Raw genomic sequence first — 21,821 nt, 5'->3', positions numbered from 1 at the left:
TATTTATATATATGCATGTATTGGGCAGTGCCGAGTCTTAGTTGCCGCACACAAGATCTTTTAGCTGTAGCCTTTGAAGTCTTATTTGTGGCATGTGGGATCTGGTTCCCTGACCTGGGGTTGATCCAGGGTTCCCTGCATTGGGAGTGTGGCATCTTAGCTACTGAAGCATCAGGGAATGCCCTCAACAGTGATTCTTAACTAGGATCATCAGAATCCCCTGAAGGACTTGTTAAAACAGAGATTATCTGGGCCCACCCACCTTCTGAGCTTCTGATTGAACAGGCCCAGGGCCTGAGAATCTGCACTGATGATGGACTCTGAAGTGATGCCTTGTCTGTTGCTCTGGGGAACCCTGATTTGAGAACCACTGGCCTAGAACTTCTTGGCAGGACAGTGGATCTCAGGTATCAGGAAGAAGACAGTCAAACTTTTGTTTGTCGTCACTTTGGGCTGAGGTGGGAGCCAATGATAAATGGCCAGAGAAGGCTCATCCAGGGTGGGAGGGGCCTAGAGTGGTGATGCTCTAAAATCATCTGACCAGGAACCAGGAATCTTGGGGTGTTATTTTGCTTTGGAGTCATTTCGCTGTGTGACTTGCAAAGATCATGTTTGCTCCCTGGGCCTCAGTTTAGTGCTTTATAAAATGAGAAGATGGCTCTTTTCTGTATGTGTTATAGTTTTCAAGGGGGTTGAGGATTTAGACTCCAGGACAGTTGTGAGAATGGAGGCAAGTATGCAAAGTGCCTGGTCAGTAAGTGGCAGCTGTGATGACTACTTTGTTATTTTTAATATGTTTTCAAGGCTTGGGGGAGACACAAAGGCAATATTCTCTCCCGTCTCTTCCTGGAGCCTAGTGACGTTCATGTTGATGATAGAATCAGAACTTGCGAGTATATGTCTCAGGTTTCCCCCTGGAATGATTATTCTGGGAAATACTAAACTCTCCAAATTTTCTTTCTTTCTTTTTTAAAACAGCTTTATTGAGATATAATTCACACACCATAAAATTCATTCTTCCAAAGTGTACAATTCAGTGTTTTTATTATATTCACGGAATTGTGCAACCATCATTTCTATCTGAATTTAGATGGAAGTCCCAAATAGCCATTAGCAGTCACTCCCTGTTCTTTTTCTCCCCAACCCCTGGCAGCAGATAACCTACTTAGTATCTCTATACAGATTTATCTGTTCTAGCCAGTTTTTATATGAAGTGAAGTGAAGTGAAGTCGCTCAGTCGTGCCTGACTCTTTGCGACCCCATGGACAGTAGCCTGCACCAAGCTCCTCTGTCCGTAGGATTTTCTAGGCAAGAGTACTGGTGTGGGTTGCCGTTTCCTTATATCTCCCCAAATTTTCTATGAACTGTTCCTTCTCCAGCTCCCCTTCATTTGATTATTTAATATTTATTGAGGGTCCATTAGGTGCCAAACACAGGATGCAAGATGGAAAAAAATCCAGGCAAGCTCCCTGCTCCCTGTGGAACTCATGAGCTAGGAGGGAAGCAGATGTTATCTTTGAATCACACCGAATAGGTAAAACTTAACAGTGAGAAGTGCTGTGAAGGTCACATCACAACGGGATGTGACCTAGTTGGGAGGGTAGGACAGGCTTCAGACAGTGATGACAGGGAGTGTCTGGGTAGAGGCAGGATAGAGCATCCAGGACAGAGGAGACAGCCTGTGCAAAGGCCCTGAGGCAAGACGAGCATGGTGCATACCTGGAGCTAGGCTGGAGGGCTGTGAATGTATATGTCTCGGGTTTCTCCCTGGAATGATTATTCTGAGAAATACTAAACTCTCCAAATTTTCTTTCTTTCTAAAAACAGATTTATTGAGATATAATCCACATACCATAAAATTAATTCTTCCAAAGTGTACAGTTCAGCATTTTTATTATATTCACGGAATTGTGCAACCATCATTTCTATCTGAACTTAGGGGTGACATAGAGGCAGGAGGGTCAGCAGGACCACCCTGTGCAGAGCCTCAGAGGCTGTGTTAGGGTGTCTAGTCTTCATCCCCAGAGTAAGAGAACCTCTGGAGGTTTATAGCAGAGGCAGTTACATGACCTATGGATTGTTTTAAATATGTCCTCGGATGCAGTTGGAGTAGAGGTTTCAGGGGGCAGAGCTGGGGGGAGAAGGATCTGTTAGGGCAAACTTACAGCAGTGGCCACTGTAGGGTTGCTAGTGACCTACTGGGGTTGGGGGGCACGTTTGAGATGGAAGTGGCTGTATTTGGGGGTCCTTTGGAGTAGATTGCATAGGGCTTGGAGTCGAGTTGGTGACTAGGGTGGCCTGGCAGTCGGGCTTCCTAACTGGGTGGGTGATGGCGGCTCTCACTGAACTAGGGCAGGATTCCCTCTCTCCGCGCCTGAGTGTGTCAGAGCCCAGTGGGTCACTGGTCACACCAGCAGTTATAAGAAAGGGATGCTGTGTGTGTGTTTCAGGGTAACATCTAAAGTACAGCAGCTGGCACTCAACAGCCGACAGCCACCTGCTGTGCCCCTGAACTGGGACAACATTGCAACCCCGCTGTGTCTTGCTCATGTCCCCATACCCCCCCCCCCCCGTCTCAGGCTGAGACTCTTACTGTTTTAGGGGGCATCTGTGACTCCCCCTGTGAGGGGAGATTTTTTTGTCTCAACTGCAGACCACTTCCTCTTCCCTTTGGAAGTTGGAGCAGGGGAGGGAAAGAACCAGTGCCTGGAGGAGAGAGGCTGTGCTCCTGCTAGTGATTGAGCGGATATCTGGGTTCTGAAGCCGGGGTCCATTCTTGCTCTCACTGGGTGAGTAGAGGCAGGTCCCCTCCCTCTCTAGAGGGCATCTGTGAAATGGAGGGTGGGGTACTGGCTTGGAGACTGTCTCTGGGCATCTCCGGCTCAAGTCTCTGGGGTTTTGTCCGTGCCCAGAGAACAGGCTGCCTTCCTCCCCAGCGGGTGCTCACAGGTGATGCTGCTCCTTCATCCACAGGCTGCTTTGCCATGCCCATCTCCCCTGGTCACCAGGCTTTCTCACACACCTGTCACATCTTCCAGGGGGTCGCTGACTGCAGTGCAAGCTGTTTGCACCTCCTCTTTCCCTACCAGGGCCTTGGATGGGAGAAGTGTTGAGCAAGTGTTGGAGGGCCCTGAGCACGAGAAACATCCAAGCCATTTCACCACCCGTGTAGGATCTCAGGTGAGAGACTGGGGACCCAGACTAGCCTTTCTTGGGGGGTGCCAGCAGATGCCTGTAGATTGCTTTGCTCTGGCCCTGATCTTCTCCAGAAACAGGGCCGGCCACCCAGCCATTTCCTCCACCTTCTGGCCCAGACTCTGCACTCTGCTCCCTTGTCCCCTCTTCCCAACAAAGGCGTCCTCACTAGAAAGGAGCTTGGACATACATTGTTTGCCAACACAAGCAACCATTGTAGCCCCAGGGAAGGGGATTGGGGTAGAGAGCCAGGGTGAGGTTTTGCTCTCTGCTTGCCAAGACTGGCTCCAGGGAAGGCCCCAGCCCACAGTTCATGAGTCAGGCTGCTGGGGTCCCAGCTGTAGTCTCTCCCTCTTGATTTAAGCAAGTCTAAGGCAGGAAGCAGGGGGTGGAGTCCAGGGAGGAGACTTGGGCCCCTAAAGTTTCTAGGCAAGTTTCTCTGGGATGGCCCCAAAGAGGGAGAAAATTATCAATCACATACTATGAATTTTCCCTTCTGTCACCACAGGGCCCCCCACTCTGCAGCTGGGAAAACTGATCCCCTGAGAAGGGAGGCAAGCCATTTTATCCTGGGCTCCCCTGCTGAGTTCATGGAGGGCCAAAATGGAGACAATTCACTGCCTCTCCTGCTGCTGCTGCTGCTGCTAAGTCGCTTCAGTCGTGTCCAACTCTGTGCAACCCCATAGACGGCAGCCCACCAGGCTCTCCCGTCCCTGGGATTCTCCAGGCAAGAACACTGGAGTGCGTTGCTATTTCCTTCTCCAATGCATGAAAGGAAAAGTGAAAGTGAAGTCCTTCAGTCATGTCTGACTGTTAGCGACCCCATGGACTGCAGCCTACCAGGCTCCTCTGTCCATGGGATTTTCCAGGCAAGTTCCCATTAACATATGGGTCCCCCTCACACTCTTGCTTCATCAGCCCTCACACACAAAACCACACTCTGGCCCTTGACTTCACAGATCTTAAAGAACCAGAAAGAGGAGAAAGAGAACTCTATTCTTCCCAGACTTAATATAGATCAGTTTGGTAATGCCATTTCAAATAACTGGATGCTCTGAAGTTGCGTGGACTAGAACACACATTGCCTTTCCACAGGACTTCAGAGTTTACATCTGTGGCTCCCAGCATCTTCACTCTTGGACCTCACCTTTGACAGATGAGATAGTGCAATACAGAGAAAAATGACTTGCCCTTGGTCACTTTGAGTCGGGCAGAGTCTAGCCCAGAACAGTCTTCTGACCCCTACCCTTGTCTCTCTCTCCTACTCAGCACTAGATTCTGGGTTCTGATGCCAGCTCAGCTGCAAATGAGCTGTGTGACCTGAGACATGTCATTTCAGCTCTCTGAACCTGCTTCATAAATGTACTGGCCCTCCAAAATCCTGATGGCATTCATTCATTCCACAAGTGCTGCCTCTGAGGAGGCCCTGAGTCAGGTCCTGGAGCTGTGAGGATGAGTTTTCTAGCTCTCTGCCCACAAGCAGGAACATAGTCAGAGCCCAGGGAGGGTATAGACTAGGAAACCTCAAGTGGGGAGAAAACAGCAGGAACCCAAGTCCTCTTTCAGGGGACCCAGAAATTCCTAAGAGAAGACAGCTCAGAGAATTTCCATCCACACATTGGCCTCCCTTTAAAAAAGCCCTATGACAAAATGTCTGAGCTCAGAAGCAGAAAGATTAGGGGTCTTTACACACTTTACAGAAAGATTTTTTTATTTGGCAATTCTTAAAAACAAAGCAAAAAGACAAAACTGCGTTCTCCAATTCCCATCTCTGGATTTACAGTGCATTTACAAATTGTTAGGAGCACATTTATAGAGTAAAGCAGGAAAGAGCAGGAGTTGGGCTTTTTGCCTGACTACTGAATGGGTCTCAGCAACATTGCAAAACCAGCACACATTCTCATCTCTTAGACTCTTTTTTTTTTTTTTTTCCCACAGAAGGCTGTTTGGCGGGTACATGGGTGGTACGTTTGGAAGCAGAGGATGGTTATCATTTACTGAAACCTAACTATGTGCTATAATTAACACCCATTTCACAGATGAGGAAGCTGAGGTGCAGAGCTGGGATTGCAATCAGGGCTGTTTGACTGTAAAGGCCGGACTCTCTGCCCACCTTGCTCAGCCCCGCTCTAGACTAGGACACAGATCAGTCACTGCACTTGGGGGCAGGTGACTAGACTCCACAATGGATAGGTTCAAACGGTGGAAGAATACTGGGGCCATCAAGGCCATTAGGAGAGAAAGGAGACCCTCTCGGGGCGGGGGGTGGGGGCAGGGGGTTCACTATCTCCCATCCAAAGGCAGTTGGACATCCCATCGGCCCAGTGGCTCTGGAAACAAGTAAAGTAAGGGGGGCCGTCAAGTAAAGCGGAGCGGAGGAGACTAGGAAAGTAAGGGCCGTCACTCCGGGGGAGCCAAAGAGACTGAGGGGACAGTCTCCCAGGGCGCCCGGAGCCCCAGCTCTGGCTCCGCGTGGCACTTCCGATCCGCGCCCTGTGCCCCGCCCACGGGCGCTCTGCGCCCCCTGCTCCGACCCGCGCCCGGCCCCGCCCCGCCAGTGTGCCCACCCCCGGCCCGCCCCGTAGTCCCCTCGCCTGGCTCCCGGAGCGTCCCGGAGCGTCGAGGCGCTGGCGGACCGACCCGCCGGCAGTTGGCACTGGGGACGCTGGCGCGTCGGTCGCTTCGCTCTCCCGCCGGCAGCCTCGGGCGCCTGGAGCCAGCGGTCCAGGCGGCGGCGCCGCGCAGGGGGCCGGGATCGGGCGGCAGGAGGCTGCGAGGCGGGAGTCGGCGGCGGCGGAGGAGGCGGAGGCCGGCCGGAGCCCCGATCGCGCCCCAGCCTCGCTTGCAGCCCAGAGCTTGGGGCTCGGCGCCCGCCCGGCCCACAGCCACATGGCTCCTCTCTGCGCACGGCTGTCCTGCCTGTTGCTCTTGCACTGTGCGCTCTGCGCCGCCGCGGGCAGCGGGACTGAAGGTGCGTGCGGGTTGGGTGCGCGGGGGCGCACCGGTTCGGTATGCTCGAGGGTCGGGATGCCCCGAGGTGCCCGAGGTGCCCGGCAGCGTTGAAGTGGGTGGGAGGCTGTGCGCACACTCTGGCTGTGCTCTCTTTTCTTCTCCCCAGTGCCGCCGAAGCTGTCGGGGATTTCTCTCCTTTTCTGATGCGAAACTCCGAAGAGACCCCAGGAGAGGACTGGGGGATAGACGCCTTTTCTGAGGGGCTGTGTATCTGTCCCTTCGTCTCAGTGTTTCTCACTCTCCCCTCTCTCCTCTTTCACTGCCTTCTCTGTCTCCAGCTTGTATGCATGTGTGTACAGATAAGTGCGTGTAGGTGTGTGTCAAGTGAACACCAGGCACTCACACTCCTGCACAAACACACATCTCTCTCTCTCCCCCAGTATTGTCACCCTGTGCCTTGCAGACACACTCTCACAGACACCAGACACACTCCACCGTCACCCGTGCAGTATGGGGTGCCCTTCTGGTGTCGCTGAGCATGGGGAGGGGGCTCTGGTCTTTCCCCGGCAGAGTGCCTGCTTGTCTGAGCTCTGTTCATGTACGAAACAGGATCCCTCTGGCTGAAGTCTTGAGGGTCTTCTGCTGGGCTGGATAGAACCAGAGGAGAGTTAGTTGTCCCCCACCCCTCATAACTGCCTTGGGCACAAGGGATTTTCAGGACACATCATTTTCTAGGTTTTTATCAGTGCCATGAAGGGGGCTGGGAGGCAAGAGATAGAGCCGTGTGGAAATGAAAATTCCTCCCAAGCTCCTATCCATGAATCACTCGGCCTGGAAGCCAGGGAGCTGTCATTCCTGCCCGGCCTGGCTGGGCTTAGTGAGAGCTGTGTAAGGACGGGCCGCTGGCATGCAGCCTGGAGCATGGGGCCATGACCTCACACTTAATTCAGTCCGAGTGGGCAGGTCACCCGTGCGTCTCCTTTTATTTTTGAAGATCTATATTTACCCACCTTGGGGCTGGGCCATGTAGAAATTTCGGCAGCCACTGTGCTGCTTAAAAAAGTTTCCTTTCTAAACTTGGAAAAACGTAGAACCTGTATTCCTTCCCTTCCCTCTCCAGCTCCTCTTTGCTCCCTGACGCGTGCCCAGGATGCCCTGAGTTTCTAGGTGTGTTTGTTTTGCCAGCTGTGTTCCAGGAGCTCAGCGAGGAGGGCCCTACCCCAGGCTGGGCTGGTGACTTCAGTTCCCTGGGGAGTTTGGGTGCATCCGGCCACCCCTCTCTTTGCCCAGGGGCTTTCGGGGAATTTCCTTTGTAGTGCCCAAAGTTGGAAGGTTTGTTGCTAGAGTGACAGGATTCTGTTTGGCATCATTTATTTTCCTCTGCTAAGTGTAACAAAGACCTGGGGATTATTGCGAGCAATTTGTGTCTAGCAGTTTATGAACTTGAACACCGATCATCTGAGTGCAGAGATCCAAGAGCTGAGGAAGCACTGGGTGAGAAATGGATGAATTTGGACTAAGGGAGTCCCTCCAAAGTGACAGTCAAGGTTGCAGATTCTTTCCTGTCCCCGTGGGGTTTCCAGCTTTGCAACCCTATGGACAGTGCCTGCCAGGCTCCTCTGTCCATGGGATTTTTCAGGCAAGAATACTGGAGTAGGTAGCCATTCCCTTCTCCAGGGGATCTTCCTGACCGAGGGACTGAACCTGCGTCTCCCGTGTCTTCTGCACTGCAGGCTGATTCTTTACCTGCCGAGCCATCCAGTAACTCTTTCTTTATTTCCAACAGAGCTGCGCTTCTCAAGAAAACTCAGTGACTATGGCTTGACAGTGCCCTGCAGCACAGATTCTCAGGGACGCTTCCTCTCCCATGTGGTGTCCAGACCAGCGGCAGCCTCCGCAGGGAGTATGAAGGGGGACGGGCCACCCTCACCACTGTCACACTCCGGTCGCCTGCGGGTGGCTCGAAGCCCACTGCGCCCTGAAGGCGTGAACCTGCAGCCTGGCAGGGTGGGGCGCTCCTCCCTGTACTTCAATGTCACTGTGTTCGGGGAGGAACTGCACTTACACCTGCGGCCCAACCGGCGGCTGGTTGTGCCCGGAGCCTCGGTGGAGTGGCAGGAGGATTTTCAGGAGCTGTTCCGGCAGCCCTTGCAGAGAGAGTGTGTCTACACCGGGGGTGTCACGGGCATGCCAGGGGCAGCTGTCGCCATCAGCAACTGTGATGGATTGGTAAGGGACAAGCCTCTCATCGAGTTCCACTCCCCTGTCCTCTCCTTCACTTCCCACTGTGCCCCCGCCCTCCGCCCATGAGCCAGACCAATGTGGTTTTCTCCTTGGCTCCTATGTGTTTGGGATTCCTGTGGGCACGGCCTGAAGTCTGGGCCAAGTCGGGGGCTGCGCTGCTTTCCAGAGAGAACCCCACATGCCCCACTGGCCACAAGGTTCACACTCTGTCGGCTTTAAAGTGGCCAAGATAGGATGGTACCTTATCCTCTTGATCCCCCACCATCTACTGACCCACCGGGACCACAGCTCACCTGTCAGGGATCTGAGTACAGATGCATGCAGTTGTGAGGCAGGTGGGCTTTGCTGGGGTTGGGTCCTGGCTGTGCCACTCATGAGCCACAGTGCTTTGGATATGTTACTTGCCCTCTGGTGGTCCTTTCCCTTACATGTGGAGCAGTGTTTAATCTGCACGTATTTACTGTGCATGCTCCTGTGTCCAGCCTGGCGGATATAGTACTGCCTAAGACAGACATCGGAGAAGGCAATGGCAAGCCACTCCAGTACTCTTGCCTAGAAAATCCCATGGACAAAGGAGCCTGGTAGGCTGCAGCCCATGGGGTCGCTATGAGTTGGACATGACTGAGCAACTTCACTTTCACTTTTCACTTTCACACATTGGAGAAGGAAATGGCAACCCACTCCAGTGTTCTTGCTTGGAGAATCCCAGGGATGGGGAAGCCTGGTGGGCTGCCGTCTATGGGGTCGCACAGAGTCAGACACAACTGAAGTGATTTAGCAGCAGCAGCAGCAGCAAGACAGACATGGCCCCTGCCCTTCCAGACCTGATGTGCTGGTGATGACAATATAACCGGCCTTACCAGGCAGCATGGCCAGTGGTTGGCACCTGCTTGGCACATGGTCAAGGCTTTCGGTACCAGCTGCTGTTACTATCTTTACTACTGTGTCCTTTCTCATGCCCCACTGTCTCTGGCCCCGAAGCCAGCCTGCTCTTCCGTGGCTCTCTGCCCTGAGTTCCCTCTCTTAGGACTCTGTCTTCCCAGGCACTGGGAACCTCCTGCTAGTTGGTTCCATGTTGCAAACCAGAAAGCCACAGGTGGCTTCTGTCCTCCTCACACTCAACTCCTGCTGGATCCCATTTCCCTCGCTGCTCCATCTGCTGGGTGTCAGGCCCTCGTAAGCCTCCATAGCAGCCCCAGGGCCTGGATGGGGGCTGTTTTCATGGTCTCTGCTTTACCAAGCATAGGCTGATGTGTCCAGGAAAGGATCTGCTCACCCCTCTGCCTTTCGGCTTTACGAGAGAGATGAATCAGATGGTGCAATTGTAAGGGGGGTTCTTTCCTCACTGGTAGGGCTGGGAGCACTTTTTACCATTTTCCCATTCTTAAGAAGTGTCTTCCTGCTCAATGTCATGGCTCCTTCGTCTAGATCAGTGTTTCTCAATCTTTTTTTTTTTTCATTATCATCCCCTGGAGGAGCCTTTTAGATACGTTTCCTCTAATTGCTCCCCGATGAAACCCTAAGACCATAACTATTTTGAGTATGTCTTTAAACTCTCTGTATATCTATGTTTTATGTATGAAATGAGTGAATTTTTTTTGCTTCCCAAAGAATCAATTTCTGCCCATTGGAGACACCAGCGCCCCACTGAAATGCATGGTCTAGGCAGTGGTTGTTTCTTAGAGTGGAGTATATACAAGAATCACCTGGAATGTGAGGGTTCTGTGGAGCAGACTTGGAGGAACCCAGACGGGAAGGCCAGCTGGAGGAGGCTGAGACCTTGTCCTGCCGCCAGGGTGAGCCTTGGCTGCCAGCCCACCCTGGTTCAGCAGTCCAGGGATTCTCCTCAGCAGGAGCCCTCAGTCGGCCTTGGCTAGCGCTGTGCTGTGGCCACTGGTTTTGGTTGAAAATCCAGAGTGACATGGGAAGTCACCCAGAGATGCAGTGTGTTTATAGACAGAAAGCACCAGGGCATGTTGGTGGCTTGGGCTGAATGCCAAGGTTACCTGAAGTCATCAGTCACATGGGCTGTAAGCTGTTCGGTGACAGAGATGGTCTCCTTGACCACCTCCATTAATGTCTATGGGGATCTGAACAAAGGCGTGAGTGGTGATCGTTGCCAGTAATAGATAGCTACCCACCCGCTTTACACGCTGGAAACCTTGTCACTGAACCAGCTCAGCAGGCGTTGACAAGTGGGCACGGGATGCCTAGCTGACCTTGATGACTCGTGGTGGCCTCTGAGGAAATGTTCTCACTGGCTGTGTGACCTGGGCAGGCCACTCCCCCTCTCTGGGCTTATTCCTCTCATTTGTCCAAAGAGGGGCTGCCCTCGCTGCTTGCTGGCAGATGGAAATCTATTCTGTGTGACATTTGCAGAAGTTGGATCCGGTGTCGGAGGCTATCCACAGATAGGCTTCTGCAAGCCTGTTCCGCAGTAGAACTGAGGCTCCAGGAGTGGCTTGCCTGGTCCCCTCGCCTTTGGTGGGAGGAAGAAGTGGATGTCATGGGCTGAGCCCCTGCTTGTACCCTCAGCTGTCCCCAGAGACCAGTTTCCAAGTCCAGCTCTTGGGAATCTCCCCGACCAGTTCCTTGACAGGGATCATGGTCCAGCACAGAGGCCCCTGCCCAGGCAAGAACTTCCTCACTTCCAGTCCCCTCCAGAAAACTGCCCTGTGTCCCGTGAGATCAGATGCTCTTCACTCCCACCCAGCTGAGCCACCTTGGGGTTCAGAGTCCACAGTGCAGGCCTTCTGATAATCAGATTGAACTCTGCATCTTTACGTGCCCTCTGGATTTTAACCCCATCTTCCTCCATATCTTAAATACTAAATACAGTCATTCATTCCGGAAAAATATGTAATGAGAGCTGGACACAGGCAGTGTCCACAGGGAGACTGAAGAAAGTGCAAGGGACACAAATAAGAACAGCGGCAGTTGTGAGCCACAGCTGTAGCCTAGGCACAGCACACACACTGTCACGTGCATTCGTTAAGCTCATCCGTTACGTAGGTGGGGAAACTGAGTCATGGGGAGGAGATGCGGAGATAACACAGGTAGCTTCTGTTGGCACAGGATTTCAGTTTGTAAAACTTTCAGTTGTACGAGTTGTATGCGCATATAGCGTTGTTGCCCTAGAGTTAGGCCCCTGCCCTTAGGGAACTTGGGGTACCCCACAAATAGCATCAACATTAACTTTTTGGTTTCCCATAACATAGTGGGGATGGGTACTTGGCAAGTAGGAGTGATTATTATTGTCTTAGCAAAGATGATATTTGAACTGGGCCTTGAGGGATGAATAGAAGTCTGTTAGGGCCAGTGGGTGAGGAGGGCGTTCTGGGCAGAGGAAAGAGCTTGCTAGAATGCTGGTGGGGCCGGTCGGGGGGGATCCTAGAAGACACACTGGGCAGGTGGGCTCTGCTCTGACCTTGAAGGAAGCACAGGAAGGGAGAGGGGGCCCAGGGCAGCGATGTGGCCGTCTGTCATCTGAGAAGAGTCTGGGCCATGTGTTGGGAGACATGACTGTGTGATCCCAGGCAAGCTACCACCCTCTGGGTCTCCCTTGCCTCCCGGGTGTATCCTGGAGCCTGGACTGGATAAGCTCAGAGCCCTTCCACCTCTGGCATTGGAACTTTGTGACACAGGGCAGGCCTTGCTGGAGAAGCTTGAAGCAAGGCTGCTGTAAGTCTATAGTTGACTGCCCCTTCCTGGCGGGGCCTGGGACCTGTTCTTACCAGGTCTTACCAGGGCAGCAGGTGCAGAGATGAAGGACATTAGTCCTGAGCTTGGCCCTTATGGCTGGGCAGAACTTCCAGTTGTAAATGGTCTGAACAAACTCTCCTTTGTGTGGACAGACTTGCAGCCATTCGGACTTGAGCTGTTCTGGTAAGAAGCGCTGTGTCTAAATGGGTGACTTGATCATTTCCAGCTGGAATCTGCAGTGGGAGGCAGTGACATGACCTCTTCCACTTCCTCTGTCGTCCCAGAGTCACTCACCATGGGCACCGGGACAGACATAGGTGGCTTTTGTGCACTGCAGTTAAATTCATACCTGAAACTGAGGAGCAGGCCCTTTAGCTTACTTCCTACTGGCTCTGCTGGAAGACCTAGTGTGTCAGAGTCAGGAGGGTCTCAGAGGAGGAACCCAAGAATGAGGAAGCTAGGATCCCTGCCCTGGATGAATCTGGAGGGTAATGGGACTCAGACATAAAAGCAGACAGACTGCAATCTTTTGTGAGGCAGCAGGGGGAAGACCCATTTGTTTTGATTAGATCATCAAGGAAGACTCCTAGAGGAGGTGGCATTGGCTCAAGACTGTTCAGACATAAACACAGAAGAAAGTGTCAAGCCCTTGGTTAGCAAGAGAGAACTGCTGATCCAGGGCATTCTTGAGGATGTGTAGGGGAGGGGAATATGGGATGTGGCGAGGCCCAGTCGTACCTGTAGAAGGCTTCCTCTGGGGTTGGGGGCAGCTGTCAGACACTGGGGTCCCAGACTGGGAGTGGGCCCAGGCAGTGGCAGCAACCTGCAGGACCACTCTGCAGGGCTTCCCTTGGGGAGCCTGAGCAATCAAAGCGGCAGTCTGCTCAATACTCCTGTGACCCTAAACTTCAGGGTCTCTGAGCAGGGAGGGCCTGCATCATCTCAGGACCCCTGGCTGGGGGCAGATGCAAAATAGACCCTCTGCTAGCAACTGTGGCTCTGAAGTCCCGGGAAGCACATGAAAGCTTGGGGTGGGGGCCACTTTGTGAGTCCTGGAGGGATTGTGGGTTGCAGGAATGGGGTCAGCAGAGTGGGGCCCCTGTGAACCATCTGGAACCCAGGCTGCCAGCCTCCTGAAGGCCACTTACCCCACTGCTGTCTCTGCCTCCTGGGGTTGAGCCTCGCCACCTCTGCACTGGGGTGATGGGGGCCAGACTGCCTCATGTCCTCCCTTTGCCCTCAGTGCCCCGTGAGTCACGGGCCTGGCGCGGAAGCAGCCGCACGTGGGAGGTTTGTCACCATCTGGCTCTGTTTTCCACCCTCTGTAGAACGTGCATTTTTAACGGGTTACAGAGGAGACAGACCCCTGGCAGGCAGTGTGGGGAGAGGGGAGGCTGATGCCGGCTCTGCTTCCTGCCGCTGCCTAATGTGCAAGTCCCAGCAGCATTCTGAGCCTCAGTCCTTTGTCTTTGAAATGGAATCACAGTGCCTGGTGGAGGGAGTGTGTATTGGGGATTGACAGTTTAAATGGTCCAGGGTTTCTTAATGAGGTGATGAGATGCCCTAAACTTGTGGTGGTGGTTGCACAACTTTATGCAGATACTAAAAACGATCACATTCTGTACTTTAAATGGGCGAATTGTATGGTACATGAATTATGGTTCAATAAAGTTGTTACCAATAGTACTTGGCCTATAGAAAGCCCTATAACAGGCATTTTTAGTCATTAGGAGGAAAAAATGATTTTTAGTCATTAGGGTGGCAGAAATTGTGGGGTCGCTCTACTCTAGTGCAGATTAGCTGTGTGACCTTAAATAAATATCTAAATCTCTCTGTGCTTGGTATTCCTCATCTTTAAGGAGGCAAGGAGAACAGTCAGCTATAGGGTTGTTCAGAGGATTAAATAAGATAAGTAAAAAAGCAAAGTGTCTGATATATGGTGCAGCCTTAAAATATGGGGATTGTTAATAGTAACATTTATTGTTTTTATAGTAATTACTACAATAATTACAGTTATCATTAATGGTGAGAAATAACTGTAAATATTGTTAAAGTCCCTTGTACAGCAACGGTATGTAGATTATCAGTGCTTTCTGATGTGAGCCCTAGGCTACCTCTGGTTCCCAGGTTGGCCAAGCCCTGCCTCCCCTCTGCTACAGCAACTTTCTCTGCAGAATGAGTCAAATGGTGCTTGTTCAGTGCATGGGAGTATATAACGACTGGTCTGTAATAGCCCCTGGACAGATACTTTCCAGGGCAGGCGGATACTAGGAGGTGCCAGGTGGAGCATTCTGTTAACGATCTGTGGGCCGCTTCCCCCAGCCAGGTCCTTGACCAGGCCCTGGTGATGCAGGGTTGAAACTCACCCCTTTCTCCCTATGCTCAGAATCCACAATTTCAAGAGAAGACCAATATGCACAGCAGACAGCATAAAACAAGTTCTGCATAAGGTACTTGGTAGGTGTCCTGCAGGTGAGTACTAAAGAACGGTGCTCAGGGAAGGCTTCTTTACCAACTGAGCTGAGACCTGGCTTCAACCCCTGGGTTGGCTAAAGAACGGTGCAGGGAAGGCTTCTTTACCAACTGAGCTGAGACCTGGCTTCAACCCCTGGGTCGGGAAGATCCCCTGGAGAAGGAAATGGCAAACCACTCCAGTATTCTTGCCAGGGAAATCCCATGGACAGAGGAGTCTTGTGAGCTGCTGTCCATAGGGATGCAAAAAGTCAGGCACAACTGAGTGACTAACTCAACTCAGGGAAGGCTTCACAGTGGAGAGTACTTTTGGGCCAAATATAAAGGCATAAAAGCATCAATAAGAGCTTTTAAAGCTAAGAGGTAGGGACTATAGGCATTCACAGGGAGGGGAATCCTGTGTCTTCATAGGATTCAGGAAATGGTAAGTCTTCACAGCTCTCCATGGAAGAAGGGAGTGATGAAAATGTAGTTTAGAGAAGCTGTGCCTCACTGTGGAGCTTAGCCTTGCCCCTGTGGCCATAGGGAGTCATGGGAGGTTTGTAAGCAGAAGTCACATTTGTATTTGGGGACGATGCTAATCTTTCCAGCTGCATCCCAGCACAATGCCATTGTAGCAGGTTTGCCTGTGACTCATCGGTGTCTTTGTGTCAATATCCATCCTTGCCCTGGGTTTGCTCCTTGCTGGTTAGAGAGTAAGTGAGCTTTCTTGACAGCTCCTTGGGAAGCCCCTGGCCCTGCCTTGCTGTCTGTGCCTGTCCTGGGATGTGGAGTATGAGGCTTGGAGTTTCAGAGATGCCCTTATCCAACCGTCCAGCATGCGTATCCCCATACATCTTGACCTGCGGGCTGCCTATCTCTACACGTCTGTGCCAACAGCCATGGGAGGGGCAGAGGATATCTGGCCCCACATTGATGCAGAGATTGTCTTCTTGCTCCATGTGCCCCTCCAGCCTTGGTGGTGGCACCTGCTCTGCAGACCCCCAGCCCTTCCTAACCGGGCTGCACCTCTCTTTGCAGACCCTGCCTCTGCTCATTCTGCTCACACCTCCCCCAGGGCCTTCCCCTTCCCTCTGCTGAGGCATCTGCCATCTTGGCCACCCGCTTCCCAGAAGTCAGGAACTGTCTGATTTCTCTGCATGCTCAGCACGGGGCTGGGCTCATGATACAAGGGAGGTCATGACTTCAGGTGCAGGGCGTAACACTAGAAAGAGAAGAGGGCCAAGCACTAGGGGAGAGGTGGGGCTGCGGCAAACTCCTGTTTGAAGGGAGTGGCAGTCTGGTATCACATTTGAGTATTTTAAGGGGAAATCAGAAATAGAGATCTTTAAGCAAAGTATTCTATATTTTAAGACAGGGTGTGGGCCCAGTATAACAATATGGCAGGTTTCGGGGGGAATTTTTTGGCCAGTGAGCTGTACATGCAGGGGATGAGAGCATGACCCCTGCAACCAGACTGCCTTGGTTGAAACCCCAGCCGTACCTTTCTCCTGCTGTGTGGCCTTGGGCAATTGCTGAGCCTCTCTCTATGCTTCCGTTTCCTCATCTGTAAAGTGAGGATGATATTAGTCACTCTATAAAGTTGTCATCTGTGCAAAGGGCTCTTTTAGCTCTTTTAGTACCTGATAGGTTTCAGCCCTTGCTATTGAATGATGTAGATTTATTGGTTGAGTCTACCACTCTGAGGGATTGGGTGTGGGAAAGAAGAGGAGAAGAAGTCAAGAGCACCTGACTTTTCTGTGTGACACCCCCAGAGGGGTCTCTGGGCCTTCAGCTGGGAGGGCAGAGCCCATTGCTCCCAGCCTTACCCAGGCCTGTTCATTTTTTCTCAGGCTGCATCTTGCTCCTTGCCCCAGTTTGCATTCTTCCCCTGGAACATTCCCATTAGTCTCCTGAAGGCCAGGGTCTGAGCCTAGGGATGGGTGTGTCTGTACAACCCCAGCACCTGCCACAGGGTAGACCTTCAGTGGATGCTATGTGAGCTGACGGATGGCTAGAGGGAACACAGACGTCTTGCTTTCAGAAGCAGCATGAAGCTCATGTTGGCATCTTCTCACCCCCGCCGAAGAGGGAGGAACAGTGTGCCTAGGCTCAAGGACAGGAGTAATTGTGTACCCATCTTTGCAGTCGTTCTCCCATACAGACCCTAGGCAAGTGGGTTGATCTCTCTGAGCCTCAGTTTCTGTATCTGTAAAGTGGCTATCCCTACCTTGTAGTTTTGTTGATTAGAAATCGGGTATTTAAAAGTGGTGCCACAGTGCCCAGAACAGTAAGTGGAAGCATTTGCTACTATTATTGTGGGTCTCTTGGGATAAATACAGAAACTGTGGCAGGTTCCACAGTGGGTTTGTTTCCAGACCCCTGGATGCTCATTCTAGTGCTCTTGCTTCCCAGAAGGCCAGTGGGGTCTCTGTCTGAGTGGCCCAGGGCCTGGGTCTTGGCTGGTTTTCCACTCCTCAAGGCATCTGATCTTGTAGTCTCACCTTTCTAGTCTCCCCATGGCTGTGCCTTGCTGTCTGCCCTGGGTTAATAATGTATGTAGGATATGGAGTAGAAGCCAGACATCAGCTCACTGCCACTCCTTCCAAGCAGAGCCGGCCTCCCATTCTTAGGGAGGGTTGGTTTGGGGGGTGGTTTTATTTTTCTTCCCTGGCATCTTCAGGTTGGCTGGAGGGAGGGTGGCTTCGGGGCTGCTCTGTGGGCTGGTGAGTGTGGTGGGGGCTGTGCTTGCTTTCCATCTGCCTTCCAGCCTCAGTGTGGTCCAGGCCCAGGGGTGGGCTTTTGGTGAGGACTCGGGGAATTTCCGCATTCCCTGGACCCTGCAGTGGAAAGTTCCCAAACCATCTGCCAGGCCTGGCCTTCTATCTTCAGCATGCAGGCTTTCCCCTGCCTTTAAAGCCTTAGAAACAACAAGAACAACAGCAAGAGGAAGAACAATGGTAATATTTGTGGACTGCCTCATCTTGGGCAGCTCCAAGGAGCTCCCTATCAGCACAAATAACCCTCATGTTACGAACACCTCCAGCTCAGCTTCATTGCCAGACTTTACCCTAACTTTGGCCTGAGTGTGGGCAGCTGTAACTGGAAGAGACTTTGGGGGCCTCTCGGTCCCCTCCTCACTTTACAGACAAGGAAGCTGAGGCTCAGGGAAGGGAGGCTCCTCTAGGGTCACACAGTGGGTTACCGTCAGGGCCAATGGGGCTCAGGCCCTTGAGTCCCAGTCCAGTGCCCCCCACCCACCCCGCCACGATCCCGGGCAGCCTCTCCTGAGTTAGTAAATAGGAATTGCTCCTCAAGGTCAAGCCCTGTAAGGCCAGGACTCGGTAGCCATGGCAAAGACTTTAGAACACAGATGCTTAAGGGACTGGTCCATCGATTGCCCCGTGGGGGGGCGTCCTGGGAGTCCTTGTACCTGGGTTCTGGGTGGGGGTGTTTGTAAGGCTCCCACTCTAAATGTGAGTGGCTCAACTTCTTCAAGTCATTGTCCTGAAGACTGAGAAGCCCCTTAAGGGGGGAAAAAAAAAGCCAGCCTCCCTGTGAGCAGGATTTGAAGAATGATGGAGCCTTTGCCATTGCTGTGTCTGTTTTCATAATTTCGGAGGGCAGTGGGCTGCTGTTCTGCACACACTGCTTGTCGTGGAACATGAAAACCCTTTTGGTCTCCTTTTCTTCTGCTTTCCATAACCTGGCGGAGAGGTCAGTAGAACAGGCCCTTTTAGAGAAGCTCCTGAAAGTAGGGGTGTTTGCTAGGGCACGGTCATTCTGAATGCAAACCTTATTCCCAACGGGTTACTTAAAGCCCTTTGTCAGTTTTTGCTTTTAAGCCAGCCAAATATTTGTACCTTTGATCTGTCCAGAAGATACTTGTACCCCCAGGCTGCCCCGCCCCACAGCAGAAGTTCATTTCCGTCCCTTGAGGTTGGCAGGAACCCACACTGAATTAGCTCCTCCAGCCCAGAGAACCCTTGTTGAGCCCTTGATGTTTCGTCACCTCATAATTCACAGTCCTGAGGCTGTCCCCTGAGCCACAACCACATTTAGTGAGAGAGGTCTCTCTCATTAAGGGCCCAAGAGGGTTCATTTTGGAAACTTGGATTCGAGGATGTCTGCTGAAGGTGATTTTGTTCCGAAGTTGGTCCTGTGTGGTGGATCATTATTTGTCCCCCTGTGGAGAAGCTCACATCTAGAAGAGGGATAGACAGACTTATCTGGGAGGGATAGAGCATCTGCCAGGAACCACTGGAGGAGGCAGTGATGGGTACATTTGAGCTGGGTCGGAAGGGATCCACAGAGCTGTCCGCAGGGCACAGGCATGAGACCAGCGTGGACAGGCATGGCTCCCGGTACAAAACAGGCCCTGTTAGGCTTCAGCAAGGGGGATTTTTGTCGCTAATAATCCCCAAAGGGAAACAAACAGGGCTTGACAAGAATAACAAGTGGTGGGGTGGTCCAAGGGTGATGGCAGTGCCCTCCCTAACGGTCCTCCCCGCTTCCATCCATGCCCCTGGCCATCCCTTTACCATCAGCAGCCAGAGCAGTCTTGCTGGAGCCAGGTCCACCCCATGATACTCCTCCTGGAGAAGCCAAGCAGGCCCTGGGCAGCCTCCCTCCTTCCAGGCTGCCTGTGACACCCCTGCCATCCCTCCATGGTCCCCTCCACTCTCCTCCCTCCTCAGATGCTGTGTGCACCCCTCCTCTCACCCCTAGCTTTTCCTCCAGGGTCCCCTCTTAGTGACATCTTCCCTGACTCCCTTATTTAAAATTTCAACCTCCAGTGCTCTCCTTTGCTTCCTGTTTCTCCACTGGTGTACCATGTTCTTATGGATCACCTGTCTCACCTCTGGTGAAGGTCGGCCCCAGTTGAGGAGGGATTTTTGGCTGTGTCCCCTGCATACCTGGAATGGGGTCTGCTCAGCAATCATCTGAGGAATGAATGAGTAGTATTACAGACAGCGGTTTAGGAGAAGGAAACTGCAGAGATGTAAGTGAACACGTAGAGTGAGTGGGGAACCTGGTGAGTGGCCTGAGTGACTGGGACGTGGGCATTTGAACTGCTAATAATAGGGGTTAATACAAACAAGCTCTGGGGAAGTGTCAGAGTTCTAAAAAATTTGGAAAACATGCTAATGGTGCCGGGCCCTGGGCAGGGTTAAAGATAACAATAGGCCTCGTTTGATGGTGCTTTCTAGCTAATGTGGTTTTGTCCACTTGTCCTCCCTATAGAGGAAGGCTGCTGCTGCTGCTGCTGCTGCTGCTAAGTCGCTTCAGTCGTGTCCGACTGTGCGACCCCATAGACGGCAGCCCACCAGGCTCCCCCGTCCCTGGGATTCTCCAGGCAAGAACACTGGAGTGGGTTGCCATTTTCTTCTCCAATGCATGAAAGTGAAAAGTGAAAGTGACGTCACTCAGTCATATCTGACTCTTTGTGACCCCTTGGACTGCAGCCTACCAGGCTCCTGGGTCCATGGGATTTTCCAGGCAAGAGTACCGGAGTGGGTTGCCATTGCCTTCTCCGGTGGAGGAAGTCAGTGATGCCTAAATGTTGTCAGGAGCCTGTCAGGAGTTCAGGCATCTAGGTCCCCTCATCTTTCCATTATCCTGTGCTCTCGTGCCTTCTGTAGGGCCCTCTGGAGTAGGCTGATGTCAGGGTGGATCAGAGGGGAGCCCTGGCCGGGACAAGTGACCTGCTGGGCCCCAGCCCTCAGCTGCAGCCACACCTTTTCCTGGCGCCACTCTGCCATCCTCTGGCTTGCCTCTGAGCTGTAGGGTTCAGGCCTTGATGTGGGGAACCATTCCCCAGCTCAGGGCCTGGCAGCCACACTGCCTCCTGGCATTTGAGAGCTGGTTCCTGTCTCCTCGTCTTGAAGCCCCCACCACTGCCAGGACTTTGGGCCAACCAGGGGGCCAGGCAGAGCTCCCAGCCCAAGCTTGGTGGGCCATCCATGGTGGTGATAGAAGGGTAAGCCTCAGAGCCACGTGGCTCCTGGGCACGGGGAATGGAAACTGGTGCAGCTGCCAACCTGGCAAGGTCTGCCCTGGACCCTGGCTGGGCTCCAGGGTGGGGGTTTGCCGCACAAGGGGACTCTCTGCGCACCTGCAGGTGAGGCCCTGCCCTGCCGCTGGGCCAGGTCCCCTGCTGCTGGGAGGAGGGGCATCATAAAAAGCGAGCGCCCTCCCTTTAAGCACATTTGCCAAGCTGGAAGAAGTTGCAAGAAGATCTAAGCAACTCTGTTCTCCATGGGGCCAGAGGACAGAATCACTCACTGCTTTCAGCAGCAGCAGCATCATAGAAAAGATATTGTTACAAATTGTCCTCAATCTCTGCACCGTGGGCTCCTAGCTGGGGAGCTGTGACATCATTGACTGGCCACTGGCCACACCAGCAGGTCACAGATTCCCTCCCTGCTTCCCAGACACACTCAGCTCAGGGCAGTTTTAGCACCTCACTCTTCACTCACAGTGGAATGGCACCTTGAGGGGAGAGGGTGGTGAGGTTCTGAGACAGCACCTAAGGCAAAAATCACATTTGGTCCAGGTGATCCTTGACCATGTTAAGCCCAGGGGGATGCTCACGGTGTAACAGGAGTGCAGTCTCCCGGCCCGTCTGGACTTCCCTTCCCTGTATCCCATTCGGTCAGGGCGCGTACTCATCGTCCTTTGTCCCCTCTCTGTCTTTCTTGCCCATTTCCTGTATCATGAATGGCAAACTAATTCTGGTCGAACACTCCCTGCTGCTACTGCTTTCTCTGTGAAATGGGGATGATCACTTAAACATCCATTTCATACCATTACACCATTTGGAAGCTTCCAGAATTGAGGCCAGGGGTTCCGAGCCTTGGCTGCACATTAGAATCACCTGTGCAGGTTTGAGACACTACTGATGCTTGCGTCCCCGACCCCACCACAGATGTAATTCATTTGTCTGGGCTGCGGCCTGGGCATCAGGTGTTCTGCAGATTCCACAGGTGATACCAATGGGCATCAAGGGGTCAGATCCACTGCAATAGTGTTCTGGAAAAGTCTGCTTTGTGTTTGATGGAAAAGATGGGGAATCAGGAGAGCCAGGCTGAAGAAGGAAGGGAAGGGAAAGGCTGCCTTGCCTGCTGTTAGGTTGGGCCTCAGGAGGGGACATTTTCCCCTCATTATGTCATTCCCTTTGGTTTTAGGAGTGGAAACTGAGGCTTGGAAAGCATCACCCAGCAGCCTGAGTTGGAGCAAACTCTGGGAGATAGTTAAGGACAGGGAAGCCTGGTGTG

General features: G+C 52.6%; 1 protein-coding gene across 3 annotated transcripts in view; it reads left to right on the top strand.

Moving 5' to 3' along the window:
- Positions 1-5,812: 5,812 nt before the first annotated feature.
- The window catches only part of ADAMTS14 (ADAM metallopeptidase with thrombospondin type 1 motif 14), a 96,407-nt gene continuing 80,398 nt past the window's right edge, over positions 5,813-21,821 (top strand). For all 3 annotated transcript variants that reach the window (XM_040242547.1, XM_040242548.1, XM_040242546.1), the window contains exons 1-2: positions 5,813-6,166; positions 7,934-8,376. In XM_040242547.1, the coding sequence (XP_040098481.1) occupies positions 6,085-6,166; positions 7,934-8,376 (525 nt within the window). In that variant the 5' untranslated portion in view covers positions 5,813-6,084. The remainder of the gene's footprint in view (positions 6,167-7,933; positions 8,377-21,821) is intronic.

Source organism: Oryx dammah, unplaced genomic scaffold, assembly GCF_014754425.2.
Source record: "Oryx dammah isolate SB20612 unplaced genomic scaffold, SCBI_Odam_1.1 HiC_scaffold_6, whole genome shotgun sequence".
Taxonomy (NCBI): domain Eukaryota; kingdom Metazoa; phylum Chordata; class Mammalia; order Artiodactyla; family Bovidae; genus Oryx; species Oryx dammah.
Note: the sequence above shows the minus strand (reverse complement) of the source record. Positions and strands in the feature narration are given on the sequence as shown.